Source organism: Enoplosus armatus, chromosome 4, assembly GCF_043641665.1.
Source record: "Enoplosus armatus isolate fEnoArm2 chromosome 4, fEnoArm2.hap1, whole genome shotgun sequence".
NCBI lineage: Eukaryota > Metazoa > Chordata > Actinopteri > Centrarchiformes > Enoplosidae > Enoplosus > Enoplosus armatus.
In genome coordinates, this window is record NC_092183.1 from 19,259,303 (window position 1) to 19,287,290 (window position 27,988).

Genomic DNA, 27,988 nt, shown 5'->3' on the forward strand with positions numbered 1-27,988 from the left:
TACCTTTAAGAAAAATTAACCACCAAAAAAGTCTAGAATTACAGCAATGGCACACTACACTACGAGTTGGGACTTTGTGTGAAGTAAATGGACACAGACACGACTGTTTTATCTGTAATACTAGTATTACTACAACAAAATGTAAAAACAAAACAAAACACAGCGCTGTACCTTGTTGTAATACAGAGATATAGCAAGGAGTGGGCATGAACAAGTTTACTGCATTGCAATCAGTGTAAGGTTTTACTGGTTATTGATATGGGTCAACAATTTTTATTGATTTCATTTGGAAATCCCTGTAAATAGTATGTAAAATGTCTTTCTATTTTTTGTATGACACCTATTAAAATAATTATTTTCTGGCAAAGTGCTATTTAAGTGGTTACCTCTGAACAAAAACTCTTAAGTCCTCTTAAGCTAACAAACACACAACAGACACTACCATAGAGAACATGCTGTCCACTAAACTGTTACATACATCTGAGATAGTACGCTCGAGGAACAGCATTGTCACAGCAAGAGAAAGAGACACAACACTGATAAGAGGTCAATAAAATAGAAAGATCTTCACAGGAGTAAATGTTCATGGAGTGCCATATGATTGTTGTGAGAATTGAAAAGTCAGTCCTGTGATATATGACGGTATTATGAGTTCTTCTTGGAGATTTTGATGGTGACTGCCTTGACCTCGGTGTACTCCCGAAGAGCGTATTCCCCCCTGAAATAAAAAAAAAAAAACACTTATTACTGTATGAAAGGAAAGTGTTTCCTCGCATCAAGTTGCAAGTACCAAAGTACTAAGCTATTGTATATGTAGCTGTGCTGTGGACATAAATACAGCAACAATAAAAGGCTGTTGCCTTGGGTGTAATAACAGCCATGCTAAACCTGAGATAATACACAATGGTGTCACTCACAGTTCCCTCCCATTCCCAGACATCTTGAAGCCACCAAAGGGACACTGAGCACTCATGGCATTGTAGCAGTTCACCCTAAAGAAAAAGAAACATTAGGGAGCCTAACACCTAACCTCATTACATAAAATCAAAAGCTTGTTTGCCATTGACATTACTATGTGGCAAAATGAAAATATGTTATTAAAGTCAAATATCACTTTCTGCGAGGATCTGATCCCTACCAGACCATGCCAGCCTGCAGAGCAGAAGAGACTGTTAGGGCTTTGTCGATGTCGTTAGTAAACAGTCCTGCTGCCAGGCCGTAGTGTGTGGCGTTGGCTCTCTGGATGACTTCGTGGATGCTACGGAAACACATGATCTGCTGCACTGGACCAAAAATCTGAGAGAGTGGGAGGACAGGAGGGAAAAGGTTACACAGAACACAGGTGGGAGAATGAGGACACAGATGGTCCATGTGTTTGTCATGTGTACACAGTACCTCTTCTTTGGCGATGCGCATATCGTCTGTGACATTTGAGAACACGGTGGGTTGGATGAAAAGTCCATGCTGACCCCACGCGGACCCCCCACACTCCAGCGTGGCTCCCTCCCTCTTCCCGCTCTCTATCAGCTCCATTATCTTATCAAACTGCTTCTGGTCAATCTGCAGAAAACAACAGCTCAAATTATTTTCTCTTTATGTGTAAGTGTAAGTGGAGATGTTTTAGGTCATTTTGTGTCCTGTTGATCAGACAGTCCAACCGCTGTCAAATAATGAAAGTAGCCTAACTGTGTCCTGTACCTGCGGTCCTTGGTCAATCCCTGGCAGCAATGGGTTTCCCAGGGCTTTGGCTCTGGCCTTCTCTACACTGCGGAGGACAAACTCCTGGTAGATCGGTTCCTCTACGAACACCCTGGATCCAGCCAGACAGCACTGGCCCTGGTTAAAGAACAGACCACTGTGGGCCTGCTCCACTGCGTACTCTACTGCAAGACAGAAATATACACATATAAGTCTAAAGTACTGCAGAAAGTAAGAAGGGTGATACAGTGTAGTCCATGTTTGAGCTTTATTTTCTACCAACATTTTGACCAGCATTAAGCCAGGGTTTGGAGTTGCACCTAGCAATATGTTTGAACTTTATCACCTGTCAGTGCTGTGGTGGTCCCTAGGATTTATGTTAACTTCATTCAGTTTAATTTAAATGTTTGCCCTCATCAATAGTGCATAGAATAATGCAAACTCTGAAATGACATACAGTCCATTGACACTGTACCACATTGTGAAGGCGCACCACATTTAAAAAGTAACCATACAGTAATCCAGCAACTGTCACTGTTGTAGAAAGAAAATGTAACTACTTACAGTCACAGTCAGCAAAGACAATATTTGGGTTTTTTCCACCGAGTTCTAGTGTGACTCTTTTCAGGTTGCTGTCACCTGCAGCCTTCTGAATGAGTTTCCCAACCTGGAAACCAATGACAAAAACGTGAGATACACAGTTACATTAGAGTGAACGAGTTTATCTTTAGTAAGATTAAAGGATACTGGAACCCTAGAAGAGAAGAAAAAGACACTTGCTCAATTCACTATTTATTTAATAGATACTAACAGCAGTAGATCCGGTGAAGGCTACTTTGTCGATGTCCATGTGGTGGGAAATGGCACAGCCTGCTGTCTGACCATAACCTGGCACCACGTTCACCACTCCTGGTGGAAACCCAGCCTGAACACAGAGAGACAAAGGAGAGATATAATAACAGCCAGTACACATTCTCACCTTTAACTGAGACATCATTTTAGAGCAGTCTTTCTACTTTTACAGCTACGTAGGTCTTGACAATTTCTGAATGCAAGTTTAGGGCTTTGGTCCACATGTTCTTTGTTCTTACATAATTGTTGTGGGGAAACAGTAATAATGAAAGTACCTCTTTGATGAGCGCAGCCATGTGCAGGGCTGATAATGGGGTCTGCTCAGCAGGTTTGATGACTACAGTGTTACCACAGCAGAGAGCGGGAGCAATCTTCCACGCAAACATCATCACTGGGAAGTTCCACTGTGGGGCAAAATGGCAAAACATGTTTGAGTTGCAACAACTTGAGGAACTTGTACAATGAGTTTCCTGTGAGTATAATGAATTAATCTAATAAGCATTCAAAATACATACGTTTTGTCTTGTTGTATGGGAGGCCGATTAGGGTGAAAACATTATTAAATACGTGCACATACACACTGAAAACATGCACATCCACACTGACCCAATCTGAGTCATCGTAGATGTGACTCGCTCGTGCGTGAGCGTAAACAGTTTGTGGTACGTAAGGTCCTCCATTTTGGACAGCTTCAGGTTTCACCACGGTGTCGAAACACATTTATTCAGGTACGAGTCAACGAGAGGTCATTCGTATTTCACAAGTCAGCAAATCAAGGCATATTGTAAATTACAAAGCAAATCTGTCACAACAAGGCACATTACTCCCTCACACATAGACTGTAAAAGAAGTCATTGTGACATCACCCATTGGTTTGTGGACTACCATTTTGAAGCCCTGAGTTTGGCGTTATGGCCATCGCCATCTTGGTTTTTTGGAACCAGAAGTGACCATATTTGGATGAGAGGGTGGAGCAGGGGATCTGAGAACCCGAGGAGACTATATATGCCCACGTATACAAGCACCTGACCCTAACCCTGGCTGTGTACGTATTTCAATGTTTTCACCCTAATCAGCCTCCAATACAACAACACGGAACGACACTGCACAGAAGAAGCAAAATTGAATTGACTTGTCAAGCCGTAGCTTTTTCAATAAATCCAAAGGCCTAAATGATTGGCCAGTTAGCCATCGCAGGGATTTCCATGTAGCTGACCATTCTAGTTAACTTTAACACATGCCCAGAGCGTCATCAGTTGCCTGACAGCAAAACAACCAATCACAGCAGTGTAGAGTTTACGCTCCAAATGTCTTGTGAAATGTTGTGTTTTGTGAAACTGGGGATTGCTCATTACAGTTTCTGTAGTCACTGATGAATTAGGTGAACATTTGATGTTAAGTGTTGTGTATCCAGTCTGTCTGGTGTTTCTTATTATTTTTTCTACTCACAGGAATGATCTGGCCACATACTCCGATGGGCTCATGTCGTGTGTACGTGAAATAGTCTCCATCTAAAAAAATATGTAGAGTTAATTCATGATAACTTTGAACACACTGTGGCTTTCAGTTTTTTTTATGTTAAAACATAATTTTCATGGCAACATCTAAAATCTAAATGTATCATTTAAAGGGCGACTAACCTACTGGGATGGTTTTGCCGTGGATCTTGTCTGCCCAGCCACCATAATATCTCAAGGTTTTGATTGTGGCCATCAGATCTACAAAATATGCCATGAGAAACACTTTGCCAGAGTCCAGAGCCTCAAGTGTCTACAAATAAAAAACACAGTAATTAGCGCCATTACTTCATGGTGATGAACCAGTTGATCTTACACTGCAAACCTACATTTTGAGGAGCAATATTCAAACTGAGGATGTATTGCATGTGTGTGTGTGTGTTTCTCACAGCCAGTAGTAGCCGGTCTCTCTCTACTAAGTCAGCAAGTCTGTTAAGTAGTTGACCTCGGTCTGAGGCGTCCATGGATCGCCATGGTGACCCCATCTGGAAGGCGGCTCTGGCACTCCTCACTGCCTTGTCCACATCTTCCTATGAGAGGTTCAAGTTGTGGAGGTGGCCACAAAAGTCAAGTCAATTTTATTTATATAGGCCAATATCACAAATTTACTTCAAGGGCAGTTACAATCTGTACAGCATACGACACCCTCCTAGACTCTCGATTCAGAGAAAAAAACTTTAAAGGGAGAAACAAAATGGAAGAAACCTCAGGAAGAGCAACAGAGGAGGGATCCCTCTTCCATGACGAAAAACTCTATAGAAACATACCCACAACATAACATGAGGTAATGAACTCACTCTACCGCCTTCATTTCTGAGTCCCTGCTAGTACAAAGGTAAAAAGCACATCAGATTTATTGGATCATCAGTGATGTATAATATACTCACAGGGTCAGCCTCCTCCACTTCGCACAGCAGCTTCCCTGTGGCGGGATCATACACAGGAATCTTTCTTCCGCTGCAGGACTCATGCCACTTGTTATTGATGAACAACTGAGATACCAGAGGAGAATTAGAAAAGAATAATACACACTGAAACAGATTCTTCAAGGATGTTTTTTCTTCAAGTGGTATCTCCCCCGCTTGTTGTCTCAAAGCAGATCAAAAACTGTCCTAAACACATGGCGCAGTGTGTCAGCTCTTCTCCGCCTGATGAAACAGGCTCCCTGTATTTAGAGTCATTCTGCCTGCTCTGATCTTTTTTATGAGATCCATCTGCATGCTGTAAAGCTTGAAGAGTATTTTCAGGTAATTACCTTCAGCAGTACCCTCGCCGATAAAGGTCCAGTAAATATTTTCCCATATTCAACTTTCATCTTGTTGAAGCCACATTTCCATTCTCCTCTAATTACAAGCGGACTCACCATATTTTACGTTTTCATTATGGACACAGACCATAAACATTAAATAACGACATCCCTGATACACAATGCCACATTAAAGGGCAACTGAATCAATCAGCAACAGGTTGATTCACCCAAAATACAGACCAGATGATAAAACTCACAATCTGCTGAGTAAGAAGGCAACACAGTAATCAAGCTGTGTCTTCCTGATAAAACACCTACAAGGATCACAGTGCCAGACTAACAACTGAGAAAGCCAAAGGCAACATATGTCAACTGTGACTGATTTACATATTCTAATAAATCCCTACATCCTGAGTGGTTTATTGGTAAATTATGCAGAATTCTGTATATTGCCCTCAAGGAACAAAGAAATCTGAACCAAACTGGAGCTCAGTTGTGAATCATTCCTCGCATTTGGTTCAGTCCTGATTGCCTTGACTCTTGACTGTATTGTCCAGCTTACCTTAGTGTACTGAATGGGGGGGTCTGGAATAGGCATGGGCAGGGCCTGCGTCCCAGGTCCATCATGCTGGGGTTTGTGGCTCTGGTTTGGACCCTGGTGGTTGCATCCGTTACCAGACTGCTGCTGGTGGCTGTTGTTGGGCGGGGAGTTCATGTTGGCATGCTTTCCCTCTGAAAAAAGACAAATGGTAGCCAGTGTCCACTCAAGCTTGTTTGTGTGCATACACTGTACTGCATGTGTATGTGAACACTTGATTGTGAAAGTTAAAATCTGGATTACTGAGTGAGAATAGCTCTTTTCGTGTTTCATCATAACCCTGTGCACAAGTTGCCATCCCAACCCACTGGAGAGAAAACTGTGCCAAATGAGGTCCTGGCATTGTCAGCAGGGAAACACCACGAGGTCAAGGATTACGACTGGCACCGTAAAGTCGGGCTGGCTCTGAGCTGTGGACTGGACTGACCTCATTTGGACAGAGGGGATCGAAGAACAGCAGGATGCAGGCCGGGGGCAAATACAACCAGAGGTGTGCTTCATGACATTTGCAAGAAAAGTCTAAACTCTGATTATGAATGGGCTCAATTTCAAGAAACAGTGAAGGGTTGTGTGATGAAAAAGAGATGATTAAGAATATTCCACCTTGCATGCAGAGGCATGTGCTGAGGAACAGACACTACATAGTGAACATACATCACAGTATGTACTAACTTACTCACTGTAAGTGTTTTGTTTTCTAATCTGGTCCATTCAAATATTAAACTTAAGCTTAACATTTGGTCAGTTTCTTTTTTTTATTAGGCCTGGTACTTCCAGTAAATTATTGACATTTGCAGCATAATTGATATTTCAATCATATATGTATCAATGAACAAAAAACTCTTAGAGACAGTATGAATAATGTGCTGAATTATTTCCTTGATCGTAATAGTTGGCCAATTTTCCCTCCAGAATGAACTAAACATACAGCAAATATATATAAAAAAATGAACTACTGGAAATCACTGGGATTTAGAAGGCAAGACAAGGCAAGGCACATTTATTTGTATAGCACATTTCACATACCAAGGTAATTCACATTTATAATGAAACCTAATGCATAATAAAAACAAGAAATAAGAAAAAGAAAGGAAAACAGCATAAAAACGTTGAAATGCAAATGAAATCCAAAGAATTGAAACATTTCAAAGGAAATACAATTTTTTAATTTATGATGAGAATTTAAGGTTAAAAGTTTTAAACCTGGATATAAAGGTGCTTAAAGTTGGAGGTTTCTTGCTGCTCTTTGGTGCACAGTCACTCAATTCTGCTTCGCCATGTTCGGTGTGCAAAGATCTTCTTATTTCCACTACAAAACACAATGTGGTTATTTCTGTCGGAGGTAAACTGAAGGTTGCAATAGCTTCGTAAGTCAGAACTCGTCTTACCTGAGGAGGATGTTGATGAGGAGCCTCCAGTCTGGTGGATTCCCTCTCCGGTCACTGGCATGTTGCAGCCGTCCGCCTCCTCTCGCCGTCAGTGGACCGGAGACCCGCACGAGCAGCTTTATATACCTGCCGCACTCAGCGCTACTAAAACAGAAAACAGCAGCATCACGTCCCGTCGCACCGGGAGTCCTCCACGGTCCTCTGAGGGTCCCGCTGCACGCGCTAATCACCGTTCAGACGGAACCAATCCCAGTTTACCCCACGTGCCCCGCGAGGCAGGCGCGCGCGCCGCTCAGTTTCTTTTACCGTGAAGCACAGTAGCTTACGTTATAGTGTGAATGGTAAGTAGCTTTAATTTGAGCCGAAAAGGTTTTTTATTTTATTTTTTATTGTTAATATTTTCTGTACATTTAATGTAACAATAAATGTTCTTTGTTTTTTTTTTGTTTTTTTTTTTTAGCTCATTGAGCAAGTAATAGCCTCGGCTATACTTTTCCTACATAGGTATTTTTCATCTATTAATTATTAGTGACAGGGTTAATATCTGGCAAACATAGGCCTGTGCTTTTGTCCCAATTTCTTTAATTTCCTTTTCCCACTAAATCATCCTTTCCCGCTTAAACTGTCTATCTGTGTCTAGTTTAAATGTGTTCCGACTTCATGAAGTATGCCTACAGCTGCTTTGGGTTTTTGATACTTTTCACAGGGTTAATGCTTTTGTCCCCATATAAATAGATGACAGACGTCTAATAATCTAATGACCAAGTCAAAAGAAAAAAAATCCAAATTAATGTTTTACTGTGTCAGCTGAAGCCAGACATTTGGACTTCTCAGTCTTTGAAGTGACGGGCCACTTGTTGCATTTCTCCCACTGCTCCACTGCATTACTTCGGCTCAACTGTGCCCTGTCCGCAGCACATGCAGAGGACAGGCAGCAAACATAATTGGGAAGATGTTTGCTTTGATAAGGGGCCTCCCGCTGCTTCACTGTCTCCCAGGAACAATGCCATCACATAACTTTGTCTGGTGCGCCTATTTTGATCTTGGCTGTCTGGAAATACACACATCTCTTTGAGAATTACCCAGAGGGACAACACAACCTCTGTGATTAACCCTTGTTAAACAACTGAAAGATCAGCAGAACTGCATTTGCGGAGGGTTGCAAAACACAGTGGAAACCATCTTCCCATACAAACGTGCATAGCTTTGTTTTGCCATACTGTTGACTTGAAGCTGTGGGTATGTTATAGTTTAGTTATATAGTTGTGATTACTGACCAGAGCAGAAAGAAACTATTCATCCAAATTCTGCTTGCCCGTGTGTGTCTATCTCAACAGTTTTGCGTCAGTGAAGAATTATAACTTGGATTCATTTTTTATCAAAACATAAAGTATCATTGTCACAGAAGGTGTAGCAGTCTGTCTAGCCACATGTTGAACATGTGTATCTGCATGTACAGTCCAAGTTTGTGGCATTTTGTGTGTGGGTGTTAGGTCTGTGGCTCTGGTCTTGCTTTAATGTTTGAATATACACAACACATTCTCTTTCTAGACACTTCACCATTTAGTCTGGCTCCACAGAGTCAGTGTGTGTCTCGGCTCTGTCTGCCAGAGCTAATGACAAGGCCGGACCGCCTCGGCCTGGAGAGGAAGTGGACCACCGGGTCAAAGGAGCTGTCGCCCAGCCTGACAGCACCGGGTGTCCCACAGTTGAGCTTGAGCTAAATTGATGGTTCGGTGGAGAGTGAGAAAGAAAGGGGAATAAAAGGAATGAAAGATGGAGAGTGAGAGAGCTGAACTGGGGAGGAGGATGTAATACAGGCGGAAAGAAGGGAAGAGAGGGATGAAGGCACGAGAGAAGGTGGGAAAAAAGAATGAGGAGAGAAAGGAAGGAGAGAACTTAAAGAAGAGAGAGAAACAAAGGGCTATGATAATCAAATTAGAGGCCACAAGGTAAATATTCCAAAAGATAAAATATGAAAGGTGACGGCTGCTAGAATGAAAGGGAAATAATTCTCAGGTATTCAATTATTATATTACAGATAGTGGGGGATTTTGCAGTTCTTTTAATGGTGGACAAACTCACATGCTTGTTCCCAAAGCAGCAAATAATCTGTCTTTGGCAGATGTATGTAATATCTTTCATAGTGTAACTATACACAACTGCAAGGTGCTACCTGCGGATGCATGAACAGTGTAGCCTTTCAATGTGAAGCCTTTTAATAATCTTCTCTTGTTGAGGGTGTGTCAGTGAGGTGTGCACTGTGAGGTTGTATCAGATTGCAATACATTGGGAGGACTTCCTGTTATTTTGCCCACACTTCCTGAAGAGTTGTGGTTGTGATGACAGGTGTGACGATTTGGGTGATAAGTGACAAACCACAGCAGCCTGAAAGCATGACCTCAGACCAAACTGTATGGGACATGAAATCAATGTAAGCAGACGGAGAGCGCCCCCTTGTGACTCATTACAGAACAGTGCAAAAATTACACTGTTCACAAAACAATGCAGGGGTCTGTGAACTAGCGCATACTTAAGTGAAAGTACTAATATCATGATGTTTTATTCTGTACAAGTAAAAGTCCTGAAATCAAATTGAAAATGTATTGAAAATATATTAATTGGTGGATGGTCGTGGTGCATTTTCAGGGTGCTCAAAAACAATGTTGTTTTGTCGACTTTTCTCCACCCTTGTATATTTTGATTTCATAACATAAACGCCCATAAAAATACTTTTTAAACCAATGCACTGCAACAAACAGCCTCCAACTTTGTGAGGGAGAGAGGGAACAGGAGGGGGGGGAGCGTTATGTGAATGGTTCCAGTCTGCAGTCAAATGGGCCGATGCGGTCACTGGCTGGCCGGGCTGGACCTGTCCTTCACCCTGAGCCAAGTTTCTCGCCATGTGCGTCTCTCTATTGTGAGTGGGCAGCAGCTCCCTCTGCAGGGGGCCCGGCTGCTGGCTGAAAGGGACGTCCCGGACTGACAGCTACTCTCATCAACAGGTTCCTGAGGATCGGACCTCAAACGTCTGCTCACTAAGTATTTTGGTCTCTGCTCTGCTCTGTGTTGTCAGGGTCTGGCTCTCTACTTTGCTTACACCAAAGTTACAGAGCATACTGCAAGGTGAGTTTTCTATATATTTCTTTCTTTCTGTCTTTGTCAATCCTCTACATTTTGAGCACCAGTCACTAATTCTTCACTTAGAGTAAAGTTTTAACTTTCACCTTCTATGCCTTTTTGGCAGCTTCCTGCCAAGATGAGACTGACGTTTGAGATTCTACCCATCAAGGAGAACCCTTTTGCCTCTCTGTCTAGTGTCACTGTTGTTCTGTGCCTTCTCACCCTCCTCCTGATGGCCCTCAGAGGCCGAAAGAGCCACCACCACTACTCCCAATTGGACCACACAAAATATCCCCCTCCTCCTGGCCCCGCGCCGTGGCCCCTTGTTGGCAATCTGCTCCAGATGGGGGACCAGATTCATCTTTCCCTAACCCGCTTGAGGCTCCAGTATGGAGACGTATTCAAGGTATATAGAGTAAAAGGTGTTGAAAAATTTAAGATGGATAGATCATATTAATTTATGCATTCAATCATTTGTTCATTCTTTAACTTCAGATGCGTCTGGGCTCCTTGACGGTTGTCGTCCTGAGTGGATACACCACCATCAGACAGGCGCTGGTTCGGCAGGGAGAAGCTTTTGCTGGGCGACCGGACCTATTTACCTTTTCTGCCGTAGCCAACGGGACCAGTATGACCTTCAGTGAGAAGTATGGACCGGCCTGGATGCTCCATAAGAAGCTGTGCAAGAGTGCCCTCAGGTCTTTCTCCCAAGCTGAGCCCAGAGGATCTGGTGCCACCTGCCTGCTGGAGGAGCATGTCTGTGCCGAGGCAGCTGAGATGGTGGAGGTGATTCGGGAACAGGCTGCGGCTAAAGGGGATCCGACGGGTATAGATCCGGTGATGCCCCTGGTAACCTCAGTGGCAAATGTTGTCTGTGCCCTCTGTTTTGGGAAAAGGTATGACTACAACGACAAAGAGTTCCTCACTATTGTTCACATCAACAACGAGGTCCTGAGGATCTTTGCTGCAGGGAACCTGGCAGATTTTTTCCCTGTGTTCCGCTACTTTCCGAGTCCATCTCTGAGGAAGATGGTCCAGCACATCCGCAGGATGAACGGATTCATGGAGCAGAGCATCGAGGAACACATCAACACCTTTGATAAGGTAAGGAGGCCAGTAGATACACTTAGAGACCAGAATTGTGTTTAAATTGAAAGAAATTACAAAAGGAAATGTAGAATTACACATTGAGGCATGACAATATAATCAACCATTGCTGTTTTGTAGGATGAGACGTTATTTGTTGCGGGACAAAATCAGTTTCTCAGCATTTTGGAGCTCTGTATATTAGCTATTTTAATCTGACCCCTTATGTTGAAGGTTGTGTTTGGATTTTACACTTGACAACCGCAACAAAAAGTAAAGCAGAAGAATAATTCACAATTTAAGTGTTTGTTAAATTCATGACATGAAATGCAAAATAGACATCTCAAAGAAAGGGAAATGTCTACTAATGCCTACTAAGCCACCACAATGATTTGTTGAATATCATAATAATGTGCAATAACGACTAACCGTCACCGGTTTGAGGAATATCATCTTAACCATAGCCAATCTATTGCACAGTGACCACAAAATGCACACAGAATATTTTCAGTACAGCCTAAAGTGGTCTGTAAGTGTTGTTTTCTTTAGATCTGTCCCACTAATTTGCCATCCACTATTTAATCTGACATTGCACTCATACAGTGGCAGCTGTGAATGCTACTGTAGCCTAAAAAATAACAAACAAGTTCCCTGGGAGGGACCTTTGTTCTTGTGCAGAGTGGCTAAAATGTTCGCACGCACTCTAATTAGGAATTAGCATCCCACTGGAAGACACGCGTCGTACCATAACTGATTACCGTCTCTCCCATAATTATTGCTTTTAAAACCTCTATTTCAGCATAATCAATAGGGTAGATACATAGCTTGATGTTTCATTGATGATAATGACAATGATATAAATGGAAAGACAGCAACACAAATTTAAATATCCTGTCACATTCTGTTTGCGTGTGTTATTGCAGAACTGCATCAGGGACATTACAGATGCTCTGATTGCACTTTGTGAAGACAGAGAAGAAAATAAGGATACGTCTATGCTCTCCAACTCTCAGATCATTCACACGGTCATAGACATCTTTGGAGCAGGTGAGACGCACTGGAAATTATTACTTCATTATCATTGATAGTGCTGGTAATGACATTAGATTGATCATATTGATGAGGATGATTACTCTCTTTTCACTGCAGTTGTGTTGTTTGTGATCTTCTAAAGGGTTTGACACCATCATTGCTGGTTTACAGTGGAGCCTGTTATACCTGATCAAGTTTCCTGACATCCAGGACAGAATACACCAGGAGATAGGTACTGTCTTATGTTTAAATATGACCAATCTCTGCTGTCCATACTGGAGTGTCCTGTTCTTCCTTTTATTTGTGTACCAATTTAAATGTTTATAAAGAAAGGGAGCCAGAGGGAACTCTATCTGGCAAATTCAGTGCTTACAGAGCATTACTGCATGCATCTTATCTAAAGAGAGTGAGTTCATGCTGTGCTAAATAGCGAGGGCCTGTCCAGTGTCCGGTTTCATTAATGACTCAGTGCAGAAATAGAAGGTTGCTCATTAATGATTAAAACATCACTAATGAGCAAAGATTGCAGCTGGTGGTTTATTAGTGATACGGCAAAACTACTCTATTTAGAGGAGAATGTGTTGCTTCACATACAGCAGCTCTTAGTATTTGAGATAAGAAGTAGATACAGAGATCAATACCAAATGTATCTCTTATCATTTAAAATATAAACCAAAAAAGTTTTCAAAAAGTTATTTTAAAGAACACAGTCAGGTGAAAATACATCTCTTTGAAGTAGATTTATCCTCCTTGCAGGAGTAGCCAGCCAGTCACATGTGATGTCGGGGTATCAACATTTCAGGCAGAATCAACATAATAAAAACCCAACAATGGCCAACCTGAGTGCCCTTCCCGGACAGAGTCCGACTGCCACCAGAGAAACTCACAAAAGATCAGTCCAATTTGCTGACACCAGAGCTACTGTGCTGTCTGTTCTGAGGCACGTTGCATTTTCACAGAGAGAGAGAGAGAGAGAGAGAGAGAGAGAGGGAGACACTAAGAGGACAGGGTGAATCAGAACGACAGAGGGAGGCACAAACAGCCTGAGAAAGAAAGAAAGGTTAGGGAGTTGTTCCAGACCGACACAAAGGCGGTAACACGCAAGGCACTGAACACACATAGTTTGACATTCTTCACGTACTCATCACTTCAGTTAATTTGAAATTAACACAATTAATTGACTGAGAAGCTTTTATTCTACTACAGTGGGCTCTCCACTTTACTGGAAACCTTATTAGTGAATGAATGAGAGCAACATCTTTAGCTGCTTTATGTCATTGTGATTATTTGAGAAATACATGTTCATGCAGCGTTACAAACCCGAAAGATACGACACATCTCAGCCATTTTAACCCCTAATGAACTGCAGTGCAGCTAAATATTACGGATAGGGAACTTTTGAGTGAGTTTAGAATGAAATGTAATCGTGATGCAATTATATCAGAAACCTACTGTATAGCTAAAGAGTGATTTGATGTCATGTGATGTGACCACAACTGCAACCTGCATCCCAGCTCAGGGGCTGTGTCCCTCTGTGTCTGTATTGCAAGACACGATGATCCTAGTCAACTTAAAAAGTCTGGAAATATGTCAGGGTTTGTGCTTGTAAGTAGCCTGGACCTGTTAATCACAGGTCCTCATAGTTTTGTGAAAGTGAATAAAATCAGCTATCATAGAGCCCTATTTTACCATCAGCCATTTGGGGCAACTTCCTGGTGTAAAATGTAGACCTTCAAAGGATATCTCTCTCTTGGGCCACATTCTCTTGCCCAAAAACTGAGATGCAGATAAGTCTAAAAAAAAAAAGCACCTTCATTTAAGATTTGTACAGAGTTTGGAGTTTGGAATATTGATACATTTTTAATGGGTTTTGGTGTTTTTTCTTTCTTTTGTAGACAAGCACATTGGCACAGCCAGACTGCCCAGGTTTGCAGATAAGCCGAACATGCCTTTCACGGAGGCATTCGTATATGAAGTGTTTCGTCATGCTTCATATGTCCCTTTTACCATTCCTCACTGGTAAGACTGTAGTATTTCTTTACAGTCCATTCATGTTTATAGGTGTATGTATTGTTAAAATTCCACTCTGGTTTTCTCCCCTTCAGCACCACGAGAAACATCACCCTGAATGGATATTTCATTCCCAAAGATACATGTGTCTTCATTAACCAGTATCAAGTCAATCATGATGCGTGAGTAGTCACAAGCAAGACGTTCTACTGTATCAGTAAAGAGTGAAATGTGTCCGTCTCTTTCAACATCTTCTTTTCCTTTGATAAGGAAATTATTATTATTTATTGATCCTCATGTTTCCCACTCTGTCCCAGTGATCTTTGGGGTGACCCGGACACATTTCGCCCTGAACGCTTCCTGGGTTCCTCGGGACTCCTCAACAAGGAGCTTACGGAGAAGGTTCTCATCTTCGGCATGGGGAAGAGACGATGTCTTGGTGATGGGTTTGCACGTTTGGAGATGTTTGTCTTTCTCACCACGCTGCTCCACGGGCTGCGGATTGAAAATGCTCCAGGGCAGGAGCTGGATCTCAGCACCGATTTTGGTCTGACTATGAAACCACGTCCGTACAGGATTACCATCTTCTCGAGGTTTTAGACCGTCAAAAAAAACCCAAGTGATACTCTGTGTGGATGTTTTGGAATATCACAACACACATTCTAATTATTATTCTTATTAGCCGCCATATTTGGCTGATCTTAATAAAGCCACAGAGATACAGCACCTCTCATTATTGTAAACGGATTGGATTTTCTGTTTTGGCAAATGTGGTCAAGGACACGCGTGAACAACGAAAGGGAAATATAATGTATGTACAAATGTGTTTTTAAGATTCTAAAAATTAGCTAGGAATAGCATTAAATATGAACTAACTTCATGTTTGTATTGAAAGCAACATTTATGACAATCGAGGGTCATTCAAAGTGCTTCAGTGCCTGTACTTTGAAAGGGTAGAGTCCCCCCGCCTTCCTGTCCCACCACATTAAAAATGAAACTAGCTTGAAAACAGCCCCTCATTAAAAGCCTTTATCTAAAGTTATTAGTTACAGTTAAACACTGAGGGAGGGAGAGAGAGTTTGTTTCAGATTGGTGATCAGCGCTTCAGGCCTCAAACTGTGTTCATGCAGGGTTCATCCTCGCTCTCGTCGGCCCTCTTCTCCGTCTCATCGCCTCAACTTTTCTCCTATCTCCTCCCCATCAGTTAGATTCCTTTCATCTTCTCATCCCCCTCATGTCCTTGTCTTCTTCCTGTCTTTATCCCCCTTCCCTAGCTCCTCCTCCTCTTTTATTGTAGCTCCAAGGCAAACACTGTTCCCATCTCCAAAAGTCTCCCCCAGTGGCTCTCTGAGGAACGACGCAAAAATATATATTAAGACATACAAGTTCCCCGTCTTTTTGAACATCCTCCTCGCCCGTCAGTACTGTGACCTCCCACACACTCAGATTAGATACAGTCCCAGACATCTTTGAGGGACGTATCGGAAGTGTGAAATCGGGCATTTCTAATTTTATGAGCTAAATGTAAAGAAGCATGGCAGAATCAGTATGAACAAAAAAAAAAAAGAGGAGAATTACTTATGGGAACTTCATCCTTAAATGGAAAGTTTGAAAGTTATGTTCATGACATTCATTCATTATCTCTTTTAAACTTTCATCCATCCAGGGAAAGTTTACTGACACTCTTAGTGTTGGCCGGTGAGTTGTTACACGTAGGAGGTTAAATCTGTCCCAAGGATTCAAATTGGCAACCTCATCATGGCATTTCACCTGCATGATGCCCAGAAATGATGTTAAAGAGTCTCCCTCCACTCAAAAATGTTTGCTTATTGTTACTTCAGTTGGATGTTTGAGCTTCACTGTGAAGAAAGATGTATGTACAGAATTTGACACTAGAAAGCAGTTTTCACGTTCAAGTTTCTCTGTGCTCACATAAAATCTCAGATTAACACGAGTAGTGCGAGCAGGATTTGTGACATCACAACTAGTTTGGAAGCCAACCGTGGTCCAGTATGCAATTTACAGAGGTGTGATGTGGAAATCCTTGAACGCTCCAGTGCTCATAAAGGGAGAATGGACATATTAGCATATTCATCAATGGAGTACATGTGATTTTAAAACATGTCTAAAGGGGATCTTTAAAGATTTTTGGTGTTTGACAAATCAAGTGATTTGTGAGTAAAAGCAGTTATGAATTATGTGTTTACGCCACTGCTGAGAATACTGGTTCACTGGTTCCTACATTGGTTAAAGCAAAATTAAATAAATTAATATTCACATCAGTAGAATGAACACATTTTAGCCATGTTGCGGTGTAGGTCGGTCCACTTCTTTTGTCCAGACTGAAATAACTCAACAATTATTAAACGGATTGCCATGAAATTTTATAGAGGCATGCATGGTCCCCAGATGATGAGCCCTAATGATTTTGGTGATCCTCTGACTTTTCCTCTAGCCCCCCCAGCAGGTTCACACGTGGTTTTGAGTTAAATGTCTCTACAACTGTTGAATGGATTGTCATGAAAGTTGCTACACACATTCAAGCCCCCCTCAGGAAAAAAATGTAATCATCTTGGTGATCCACTGATCCCCTGTTCATAGTGTGCCATCATCAGGCTAAAATTTCACGTTGTCCAATACTTTGGTTTATGCAATACGTATCATATTTTCTCCAGCCTCAGCTGTACTTTGTGTTTATTGCCAAGCTAAGACAGTGAACATGGTAAATATATCTGTTGAACATCAGCATGTTAGCATTGTCATTGTGAGCATTTTAGCATGCTGACATTAGCATTTAGCTCAAAGCAAATAAAAGTACTAAAATATTGTCAAGTAAAACAGTAGTTTGAATGTCAGTTTCTAACAATATCTTTGTATGGTGAATATTATAACATCTGACGTCATACTTGTAACTTGAAAATAAAAAGGAAAATGCCTACCTTCTGTGTTTCACTTGCAATATTTCTATTTTCAAGTCATTTAAAAGTTCCTATTGTAGAAGTAAGGTAACTCTCATATTGTTCTCAATGACTTTCAAAAGTGTCTACAATGTCTCATGACAGCAGGCCTTCAGCCATTTACTGTATTAAAGGCATCATCTCAGTTAGCCTGTGTGTGGTCATGTATACAAACCATTTACAATGGTAAATTGGTTTGTGTTGATTAATTAGCAAAACACACCCAGAGGATGAGACCTCAGCCCCCTCATCAACCCTGTTCCCTCTCCATGTGTTCTCTGTAGCTCTCTGTGTCTTTGTCTCTCATTTAGTTCTAGTCCACAGAGTTCACAGTATGATTTAAACTATGGCCGTCATTAAAGAATAACAAGTCACAGTAAACGTGCTGAGTGGCCTCTGATCTAAAGCAGCCAATAAACTCAACACGCAAAGCTAGGATTCATGGCTCTAATGTGGCGTAACGAAGAAAAGCACTCGTGGGGCCCGCAGTATAGATTAAAAGTACTGAACAATTAAGATTGGGCCCAATTGCAGACAAAAGACAGTCTACTTATAGAAACTGTTATTCCCCATCAGCACTGACATGCCACCCTCGCTCAAACAATTTCTGTTTGAAGCCTTGACTCTGCTGTGACTGTTTTAGTCTGTGCCAAGGCCTAGAGTGAGAGTGAAAAAACAAGCCTGTAAACACCAGAATCAAGCTCTCTATAACTCTCCAGCTGAAGTATTGCTTCTCCACAGAGTCATCTATATGAAACAGTTCCATATAAACATTTAAGGGGAACGAAACCCTTGGAGACCTAGTTCATTTGACAAAAATCTGCTATTTTTCTCTTCAAAATCTGGCACTTTTAAGTCTTCCCCTTCTTATGGTTGTTTTTACCTTCCGTCGTAAAGCTCCATCTTTAGTAAACCTCCTGCCCGTGAAAATATAAAAACAACAGTACAGGGCCTTTGCGTGTTGGTGAGTGTCCATTCCCAGTCATGGGATAGCCCAGCCCCATAACAGTATACGAACAGGTCATGGACCCAGGAGACTTAACCTCCCAAGCTCTAATGGGCTGCAAACTCATTGCCTTCTCCCACACACAAAAGGAGTGCAAACTGAATGACCAACTGACTTCATGTTTGCCTCTTTAGTTACATGCGGGGCCCTGTGTTGTTGGGGCCTCATTCTATAGACCCTGGCATACAGCACCCATTAACAAACTGCACGCAATCTCCTGAATGCAACTGTCTGTGCCTCTATAGTGATGTCACCCACCCCCAGTGGTGAAATGTACTTGTACTTGTACTTTAATAATTGGACTCAAGAAATTGTCCAAACAATCCCAGTTCAACACTTTACTCCACTATAGGACACAATCTGTGATACATTACAGTTCAAACATCCTCCTCTTCCACTGTCTGTCCTGACCTCAGCTTCATGATCACCTATCGGGAAAAAGAAATGGAAAAAACTGTGAGACTGTGCCAATGGCTATAGATTAATGTTATGACACTACTGGCTGCAACAAATTACAGTGACACCCACCTCTTTTAGCTGGGCAATCTCTTTGCTTTCCACATTTCTCTGAGCATGGTTGGTTATGGTCTTCACTCTTGTAGCGTAACTGGACGGTTCAGGGGGTTCAGGTGTTATTTGGGAGTTTGTTAGCATTCAAATAAAAGAAAAGGTTAATCTCTCTTTTTTGTCTCTTACATGAGAGATGTGAGCGTCTCATCGAGGTTGCAGTCTGAAGGAGAGATGTTGACGACCATGAGGGTTTTGGCATTTCCTCCCAGGGAGTCCTGCATCACCTGAGGGAGAGATGAAAAGCAACGGTCACATTTGCCTGACGTGAATGTCTACATTACAGTCCATGACCACACTTCATGCAAATCACAAGCAGCTTATTGTCGTACTTTTTATCATTACCTGTGTCAGCTTGCTATTCCTGTATGGTACATGGGGAAGTTCAGCAGACAGGGCTGAGATCACGTCACCCAGGGCACTCAGAGACTTGTTGATGGAGTTAGCCTCCTGCAGAGGGGAGGAGATGGGAATTTAAAGATGCCATGGGAAATATATACTTCTTTAAATCATGCTCATAATCACTTGATGGACCAATCAAAACACAACATATCTGCAAACCTTGTGCTCCCCTGAGGCGCATGTGTGATTTGTGATATTGGGCTATATAAATGAAATTGACTTTACTTGACCTTTAGCTGGTCGTCCTTGGCACCAGTCTTGGCTGCTCTCTCGCTGCCTGCCAGGTCCACAAGGCTCAGCTTCCCGGTGCTCACACTCCCATTGGTTAGATTCCTGCTCTCCACCATGATGCCAACGATGAGATGGGAGCGGGAACTCTCCACATTCATCTCTTGAGAAACACACACCACAAATAAGATTTTGATTTTTGATACACTCATACACTTATTCTCTCAAATAACCCTCACAGATAGCCACTTAGTCAAGATTAGGGCTACAACTAATATTTATTTTCATTATAAAATTCTCTTTCAAATCATCATTTAGATTATTCGATGAATCGTTTAATCAACGAAATGTCCAAATGTGCAGAATGCTGGTCACAATTTCCCAGAAATTGCTTGGTTTTTTTTCTGGCCAAAAGTCATCAATCATTCAATTTAGAACCATATAAAACAGAAGAATTCTCAAATTTGAGAATATTTGGCATTTTTTTCTTAATAAATGATTAAACAATTATCAAAATTGATCTACTAAGTAATAGTTTCAGCTCTAGTTAAGTTGTTTATTAAAAGTGAAAAAAGTATAATTACCAAAATGAAACATAAATATACAATGTCATAACTATTCTTTATCATTTTGTATCATTATTTTCTTCCATAGAGTTTAAGATATTTGTCAGTATCTACTCTCAATAGACTGTATTTGTAATTGGTATAAATAATGTTGTTAGTGGCTCCAGCTCCCTATTACTAAAACATTAGGTGCATCCTGTAAGGACTCTGATGACCTGTGTGCATCTATAAAACAAAGTTGCTCCTCTTCCTACAGTATGCTGATTCACAGTTTGGCTTCTCTGCCACTCACCGGCCAGTCCAGTAATGATGTACCGAGCTGCCGCCCCCTCACACTGACTGTAACTAACACGATTAATCCAAACCATTTAGCAGGGCCCTGTTTGAACTGGGCGGCATGGCACGGTATAGAGAACTCACTGGTGGCAGAGATGTGTCGGTTGGCGCAGGCCTGCTGGAACAGAGCGTAGAGCTCCTGGGCACTGGAAGCCTCCTTTGTCTCTGCTCCTTGGGCGAACACAACCCCCTTTCTGTTCCTCTTGATCTCTACCCGCCTTGCCTGGCCATGGGACTGGGGCTGTGCATGGGCCTCAGCAGCCAGGCTCACAAAGAGGTCCTGCAGCCTGTCGTTGTACAGCTCCAACATATAGGACGAAACCTGAGGTAAAAGGATGAAGAAGCACAGGAGGGAAGAGGAGGACAGGGACATAGAGGATCAGAGCAGATATCTCCCAAATAAGATCTAATTACATTAGTGATATATTGTCTGTTACCTTGAAGTCAAATTTGGTGCTGTTCTCCCGTATTATATCAAATATGGCATTAAAAGATCTCGGCATGATCCCGGGGTTCTTCTGTTCCTTGTCACCCACCATTGTGAAGGTCTTCCCTGAGCCCGTCTGGCCATATGCAAAGATACAGACGTTGTAACCATCGATAGCCGACTGGATCAGCCTGTGGGGGAAATACATCCTAAACATCTGTACTGTGACTTATGGACTGTACTTTTACTTCAGGCACAACATTGAGCAGCTACTTTGAGGCCCATTATAAGTATGTGATTGTACCTTTGTGCATACACTGTATTGGTCCCTGATGAGGAAGCATGGTCCCCTCACCTGCTGGTGTCATGAAACAGGTCTTCCTGAGAGGCTTCAGCACTGAACACCTTGTCAAACTGAAACTCCCTCGGCCCACGAGGCGCTTCCACAGTGACAGAGTAATCATCTATTTTCTCCACAACGATGGCTCCACCTTGTGCAACCTCGGTTCGGCTCACTGGCCGAATCCGACAAAACACTCTGATTTTACCTAAGAAAAAAAACATGGATTCTTAATAACCTCAGAAAAGTGAGGTTAAAGGCCTCACTCTGTGTTTAATTTCATACATAAACATTTAATGCTGGCTAAAGTGTACCTTTCATGTCTTCCACCATATTGTAGTACTTTTTCCTCATTGTCCTTTCTGAAGTGTAACTCTCAATTGTCTTCTTTTTTTCTTCTTTAACTTGCTTTAGCTTGAGAGAAGAGCATGATAACACACATCTATGACATTGAAGAATAGATGTAAAACGTGTTTTTGTAGCTACTTGGCTCTTGGCTGGGAGGATACCATCTCTGTTTAACCCATGAGATCTGACCTGATCTGAGATTTTTGACCAACCTGATCCTGCAGCAAGAGAAGTTGCTGACCAACACTCTTCACTCCCTCTGTGGTTTGGATTGTCCCATGTCCCAAGATGTCCTCCAGCTCTGACACTGCGTCACAGTCTGAGCAAAACAGAAATTAAAACCACTGAGATACCTTACACTCAGTGAGCCAGATGTAGTGCAGACACATTTACCACTGGCTGCAGTCAACATATTCAGGGGATTTATTTACCATTTATTACAGGGCTTCCTCCGGTTTTGATACAATCCAAAGCCAAATGAGAGACCTCGCGCCCTCTCACTGTTTCTTGTAGTAAAGACAAACTTGACTCATATTCATCTAACCTGAAAAGTAGAAGAAAATCATTTGAATGATTATTTTATTTCAGATTTACATTGAAACTGGCTGTGGCTATTCCAACCAATAAGAGTAAATGCATTGTTTATATCTGCAAATTGTTTCCACGATGTCTAACCCCTCTTGGTCAGTGGTCTTATCCTCTCTGCCATTACTGTCTCTGGCCATCTGTAGATGGTCCAGTTTGTCTCTGGCTTCAACCAGAGCGACCCGATTCTCCTCAATCATCTGGTCCAAAAGAGCTCTGGTCTCGGCCACTGCACTGCAGATAGCATGAGCCTAGAAAACAAAATAAAGAATGAGCATAGTTATAAAAAGGGGAATGTCTAAGAAAACATTTCAGTATTTTCTGCCAACAACAAGAAAAACAGAAAATATTTAATAATTGGATACACTGGCAGTTAGTTGGTTCACCTGACAGCACCTTGTGTATGACAGCGGGAAGCAGGACGCTGCAGGGAGGCTGAGGGACGGGAGGGACGGGGGTCCTCTCTGCCTCCAGCAGCTCAGTGATCTCTCTCTCCCTCTGGTACAGGCTCTCTTTCAGATCCTCCAGACGGGCTTTAGCCCCCTCCAGTGGCTGATCTGACTCATTGCAGGCCTGCGCACAGAACCACCATAAAGGATCAGTACACCTACATCACAAAAACACATTTTGTCAAGTAGGTATTAGGCCATGCAGATTGTTTTGTTTATATCTGCTAATGTTTGAGATATCCATCCAAAAGAAACTTTTTCTACCATCCAAATACATAAATCAAACATGTTTAATGTGGTAATATCAGATATTTATTAGTCTGTCCCCGTCTTGGTAATATGACCTTTCTACATGTCCCTCAGAAGGTTTTTGTTGGTTGATATGTTTATAATATTAGATCATGTACCTCAGATATGAGTAACTGGCTGCCATGGTAACTAATTCCAACCCACCACAGTCTGTTGTTGTGCTGAAGGCCCTTTGTTCTCTGAGCTTTCACCTTCCTCAGCGGCTTCCTGCTGCTCCTGTGATGATACCATCAACATTTCTTGGACCTTCCCTACTTCCTGTCTGGCCATTTGCAGCTCCTGTATTGCTGTTCAGTGTCACAGGGCATGAAAAAAGGCATTAAATGCCAAAGTCAGTGATTTTGCAGGCATGCATGTCAATGTATGCATGCAGACTCACTGGAGGCCTGGTGGCTGTGCAGGACGTCCAGCCTGTTGGAGAACAGTTCCAGCATTTTGCTCTAGAAGAAACAAAAGTTGGTCCAATAATTATGTAATAACATTAAAAAAAAGTTGCCTGTTATACTCAAATGTGCCCACAAGGGTGCGCTCCAGATCAGAGGACGACATAAGAGTTTGAAACCTGCCAGATTCCTTTCCAACCTTTTCTCTGTGCCACTGCAGGGCCTCCTCTTTACTCCTCCTCCTCTCAGCTTTCTGCTCCTCCAGCAGCTGCTCGTTCTGTGCAGCCAAGGCCTGCAGGAAACAGGACCGGGCATGGAGAGAAATACATAAATAAATGCAAAGAGCTGTTAAATGTTTCAGCTATGTGATCTGTAGTGTGTGCACCAACATGACTGAAGAATTAGCTCCAAAGTTTTGAAGTAGAGATCAGAGAGTTTGACTGTGTTGTTGAACTTCACCACCAGTGAGAACAAAGTGTACAACAAGAGAGCTGCAGGTGTTGCAGCGGAACAAGTCAGGGGGTTGGCTGGGTTTGAAATGATAGACACTCTTAAGTAAAAGATGGACTGACTAATGAGCACCACTGACCGCGACTCTCCTCTCCCCGTCAGCGTTCTTCTTCTCAACCTTCTCCTGGTAGAGGTCCAGGATTCTCCTCAGAGTGTTCAACTTGTTCTGGTAATGAGATCTGATCCTCTGCACAGTCCACTCCTGATCACACAATAAGATCTGTATAACTGTTACGTGTTCGGGCTCTCTCTCTCTCTCTCTCTCAAACACACTTACATGCCTCCTCACTTGGTTCTCTCGTGCTGTGATCTGAAAGTTCTCCTCCAGCTCCTGCACCATTTCCAAGTGCCTCCGCCTCATTGCTTCCATGTCCTCTGCAATCTGTTTTGGAGCGTGTACAACACACAGACACACAGACCTCACATACACAAAATATACAAAAAAACATCCTGGTAGTGCATCCTGATCAGATGCCTTCCAGGGTCACACCCTCAGCATCAGGGCAGCCATGTGAGGGTGAGGAAGAACACGACACAGTGTCTGACAGTCTCTTCATTGTGTGTCTGCAGGCCTGCTCGCTGAACAACTGGACACAGCTTTAAGTCACATGTCTGAAAAATAGCTACTGTTTCATAAGGAGTGATTTTGGAGTCATGTCATGTTTTTCAGTATTAATGTCTGGTGGTTCAGGCTGATTCTGTTATAAATAGAGACTTTTGCTGTAGGAGACCTTTGCTTTGATGATGCTCTTTATTTTACCTGAGTGATGCAGAGTTCAGCTGACTCGTAGGGGATATAGATCTTGACATCTTGTGACCTCTCTGCTTCTGCCGCCTGGTCTGCCTCAGTGCTGTCTGACAGCTGAGATTCCGACAAGCCTGCAGAAATAACCGTTCAGTTCAGAGCAGGCATGAGGGGACAGTGATCAGTCAGTAGTAACCTCGACCTCCACAGCTTCTATAGACCTGCAGTCTCTTTCTCACTTCCCCACCTAATGTCATCATCATCCCTTCCCTCCACACACACACACACACACACACACACACACACACAGTATCACCCCTCCTCCTCCACATATTTCTTCATCATTTTACTGCACCTCGGTTGACCTCTTGTCTGGGGTGTTTTCTGCGATTTGCGCCGATCCAGCGTCTGAATGCAGCCCACCTCTTCATCCACAGAGTTTTGTGATGGATGACAGCTTAAACAACGAAGCAAATGTTGGGGAACATTTGGAAACAACTTGGGGAGTGGAGTAAGGGAAAGACGAGAAGAGTAAGAGTAACAGCAAGTCTAGTAGTAACAAATATTCTTTTATTGCCCAGTTAGTTTGCAATGTAATGAATGTGCTATGTAATTAAAATTGCACCACACCACAATAATAAACAGTTGCAACTGGCCAAACAAATTGTGATCGTTCTGCTCTGCTCATATTTCATGCTTCATCTTCAATAGAAAAAGACCCTGATAAAATCAAAAGTATTCCAGCAATCCAGAGAATTAAAATGATGAAAGGATGAAATTATTTCAGTCATTTAACTGAAACGAACTGCAAATATTCAATTACATAATCATGATACAGCACGGATGAATGCTCCAGCTGTCTGTGTGTGTCGGTGTGTATGTCTGTGTGTAATTGTGCTCAAACCCTGACTAAGTTCTGATTTTAACCGATTGCTCTCAAAAGTGAACAAACCAAATGAAGCAACCATACAGCTCTATATAACTAATAACTATATACCCTATATACTATGTAAAGTCAAAATAAAATAATTCAATGTGTTCCCTTGCCAGTTTTTCCAGTGGAAATGTGTATAATGCTTTTATCAAATTATTGCACTTACATAAATGCAGTCTTAAAATAAAACAAAAACACATAAATCTCAGTGAAACCATTTACATTTTATTTATTAGACTTAAAACATGTTTTCCATCTTTATGATGAGTGATTAGCGCGTAGTTTATTGTCTATTTACATTTCTGAATATTACAGTCAATATGATCATTTCAATAACTGTATTAATTTTCTAGTTAACTAAGTAGTTAGTCCCTGTTTATTTTCAGTTTCAAGTCAATCCATCGGTGTGCTCACTGGTCAGGCTTTTTTTTAAAATACTGAAACATTCCATAAAATGCTCCCCCTGTCTGAATATTTCATCACTCTCTGTCTCTTACATTCCCATCCCACCCTCTCCCCTCTTTGTTTCCTCATACAGGAATGTGGGCGTGCCGTCATGCTGTTACTTTCCTCCCAGAAACACCTTTTAGTAGAGAAACAGAAATGATGTCAGGAAGTACAGAGAAAAAAACATGCATGCTGGGTGTTTGGCTTGGGGTTAAAGTGCATCATGTGCAATGTTATAATTGTTTTATCATTTATCTTGTGCAAGGAGTTGTGAAAACCAGAGTTTACACCTCTGTGTTTGCATGTGGGTCTACTGGTCTGACCTGCTGTGCTGTCCTCGTACTGGTCAAACTGTGTGTTGTGAATTATTGGGCATGGCCTCTCATCCTGCAGCTCTGGTACGCTGCCCGGTAGATCCTCCGGCACCTGAGCTGCCACTGGGACCCGTCCAGGCCGCAGGGACACCACGGGATCCTCAGGGAAGGTAGACTTGTTAGTTGTCTCCCAGGCGCCTGAGACACATTTAACATGCAGATGATGCATAATGTGAAAGGCAAATTCACAGATACACAGTACAGTCAGACAAGGAAATTAAGGACAGGGTAAGACTTGTACTCCTGGATTCCAAACAAGAAGACAAACTATCGATGCCTGATGTACATTAAGATAAAACAGGATATGGATCAACGTAGATGAACAGTTAGGACAAAATGCTAAAAAAAGAGGCTGCAGCAGGGGAGCAGATATTTGTCAGGTAATGAAAACATCTGGACAGAAGATGGAGCTTACAGTGATATAATCCAGGCACGAGGCCAGTCTTTAAATATCTTATAAGAACCCACAGACTTGCTGGCCACGTGAATACACATACACATATGTAAAACTGTAAAAAAAAAACAAAAAAAAAAACATTTTGGCATCCATTTCTGCAACAGCTAGAGTGACATGTGCTTGCTACTGACAGTAAAGAGAAGTGTGCATATGCCGGTCTGGTTCTAGTGGACCCTGCTGGCCTTCATATCCAGATCTCCAACCAGACCCTGCCAGGAACAATGTGCTATGTTTGCTCTGCACTGACTGCTCCACTGCTTCACAACGGAGGCAGCCAAGCAGCTGAAATATTTAAACCTTGTGTAGCTTCACCTGTCTGCCTGCAACACACTTATCACTCAGAACAGCTTCTTGAACGACACATAATCTGATATCAGATGAATAGACATGCAGATGAACATAAGCCATTGCAAACGTGTAGCCGTTTATTAGTTGTTGCTGTGTTTTACACTCACGTTGCTTTCCTGCAGGGGCCACAGAGTGATGTCTCCCTACTTTCTTTCCCAGGAAGGTCAGTGAATAAGATCCATTCTCAGCTCCAGAGGAGTTCACATACATTGTGTATATAACTGTGTGCTGGCTGTCTCTACTGTTCTTGTGTTTGGTCGTTGCAGGTGAGCGTATGCAACTGGATCAGTCAAAACTCTGCAGAGAACAGAGGGTTAAAATCCTTTTAAAGCCACAAAGATCCTACAAAGAAAAAAATAATAATTTATGTGCAACTGACGATCCCATAATATTTGAATCTTCATTACGAACTCTTGTTCAACCCTCAAACTATTTGCAGATGTCAAAAAGCTCACGCAGCAGATTCACTCAGGGAGTGTAATCCTTTTGTCAGCCTCTCCGAGCTACTATAAGCTACAAGCTTCTCTAACAGGAAAAACTGAAAATCCAAAGTTTGTGTCTATTTTTCCAAATATCCCTGATTTCACAGTGCTATATATGAACAAATCTTACACCTCACTTGGCAGGAGTTATTTTACTAGATAAAGGGATTTGAAATAACTGAAAACTGAAATTTGTGAAACGCAAAATGAGCTACACTGTCATGAAATTGATGTA

At 42.1% G+C, this 27,988-nt stretch overlaps 3 protein-coding genes across 4 annotated transcripts; 1 reads left to right on the forward strand and 2 right to left on the reverse strand.

Moving 5' to 3' along the window:
- Positions 1–645: 645 nt before the first annotated feature.
- Positions 646–7,363, reverse strand: LOC139284652 (aldehyde dehydrogenase 1A1-like). Of its 2 annotated transcripts, XM_070904999.1 has the most exons (14): positions 7,303–7,363; positions 5,879–6,048; positions 4,955–5,059; positions 4,457–4,597; positions 4,191–4,320; positions 4,000–4,061; positions 2,826–2,954; positions 2,510–2,623; positions 2,263–2,365; positions 1,699–1,883; positions 1,396–1,560; positions 1,139–1,296; positions 918–992; positions 646–718 (listed from the first exon to the last, which is right to left on the reverse strand). In XM_070904999.1, the coding sequence occupies exons 1-14, from the start codon at positions 7,361–7,363 to the stop codon at positions 646–648; spliced, it is 1,671 nt and encodes a 556-aa protein (XP_070761100.1). The 2 variants fall into 2 exon arrangements, with proteins under 2 accessions (XP_070761100.1, XP_070761101.1); XM_070905000.1 differs by lacking the exon at positions 7,303–7,363 and having other exon boundaries at positions 4,457–4,593; positions 4,951–5,059; positions 5,879–5,914.
- Positions 7,364–10,561: 3,198 nt separating this feature from the next.
- cyp1d1 (cytochrome P450, family 1, subfamily D, polypeptide 1) lies at positions 10,562–15,153 on the forward strand. Its single transcript, XM_070903622.1, has 7 exons — positions 10,562–10,831; positions 10,921–11,529; positions 12,435–12,558; positions 12,686–12,775; positions 14,439–14,562; positions 14,649–14,735; positions 14,871–15,153. Exons 1-7 carry the CDS (start codon positions 10,562–10,564, stop codon positions 15,151–15,153), a joined length of 1,587 nt encoding a protein of 528 aa, XP_070759723.1.
- A 3,716-nt stretch (positions 15,154–18,869) lies between these two features.
- Positions 18,870–27,481, reverse strand: LOC139283809 (uncharacterized). Its single transcript, XM_070903849.1, has 10 exons — positions 27,379–27,481; positions 26,416–26,604; positions 21,398–21,590; positions 21,053–21,233; positions 20,700–20,937; positions 19,716–19,876; positions 19,429–19,533; positions 19,213–19,310; positions 19,045–19,123; positions 18,870–18,944 (listed from the first exon to the last, which is right to left on the reverse strand). Exons 1-10 carry the CDS (start codon positions 27,479–27,481, stop codon positions 18,894–18,896), a joined length of 1,398 nt encoding a protein of 465 aa, XP_070759950.1. The 3' UTR covers positions 18,870–18,893.
- Between the last annotated feature and the right edge of the window lie 507 nt (positions 27,482–27,988).

What these genes read in the sequence shown, in the direction of transcription:
- cyp1d1 (XM_070903622.1), top strand. Translation starts at nt 10,562, where the DNA reads ATGAGACTGACGTTTGAGATTCTACCCATCAAGGAGAACCCTTTTGCC. An exon ending in CAGAATACACCAGGAGATAG is followed by an intron (nt 12,776 to 14,438) that starts GTACTGTCTTAT and finishes TTTCTTTTGTAG; the next exon opens with ACAAGCACATTGGCACAGCC. An exon ending in TATCAAGTCAATCATGATGC is followed by an intron (nt 14,736 to 14,870) that starts GTGAGTAGTCAC and finishes ACTCTGTCCCAG; the next exon opens with TGATCTTTGGGGTGACCCGG.
- LOC139283809 (XM_070903849.1), bottom strand. Translation starts at nt 27,481, where the DNA reads ATGTATGTGAACTCCTCTGGAGCTGAGAATGGATCTTATTCACTGACC. An exon ending in GTACGAGGACAGCACAGCAG is followed by an intron (nt 21,591 to 26,415) that starts GTCAGACCAGTA and finishes TTTTTTTCTTAG; the next exon opens with GTAAAATCAGAGTGTTTTGT. An exon ending in GAGACGCTCACATCTCTCAT is followed by an intron (nt 19,124 to 19,212) that starts GTAAGAGACAAA and finishes TGAACCGTCCAG; the next exon opens with TTACGCTACAAGAGTGAAGA.
- LOC139284652 (XM_070904999.1), bottom strand. Translation starts at nt 7,363, where the DNA reads ATGCCAGTGACCGGAGAGGGAATCCACCAGACTGGAGGCTCCTCATCA. An exon ending in AAGTGGAGGAGGCTGACCCT is followed by an intron (nt 4,598 to 4,954) that starts GTGAGTATATTA and finishes AACCTCTCATAG; the next exon opens with GAAGATGTGGACAAGGCAGT. An exon ending in TATGTGGCCAGATCATTCCT is followed by an intron (nt 2,955 to 3,999) that starts GTGAGTAGAAAA and finishes TTTGCCCCACAG; the next exon opens with TGGAACTTCCCAGTGATGAT.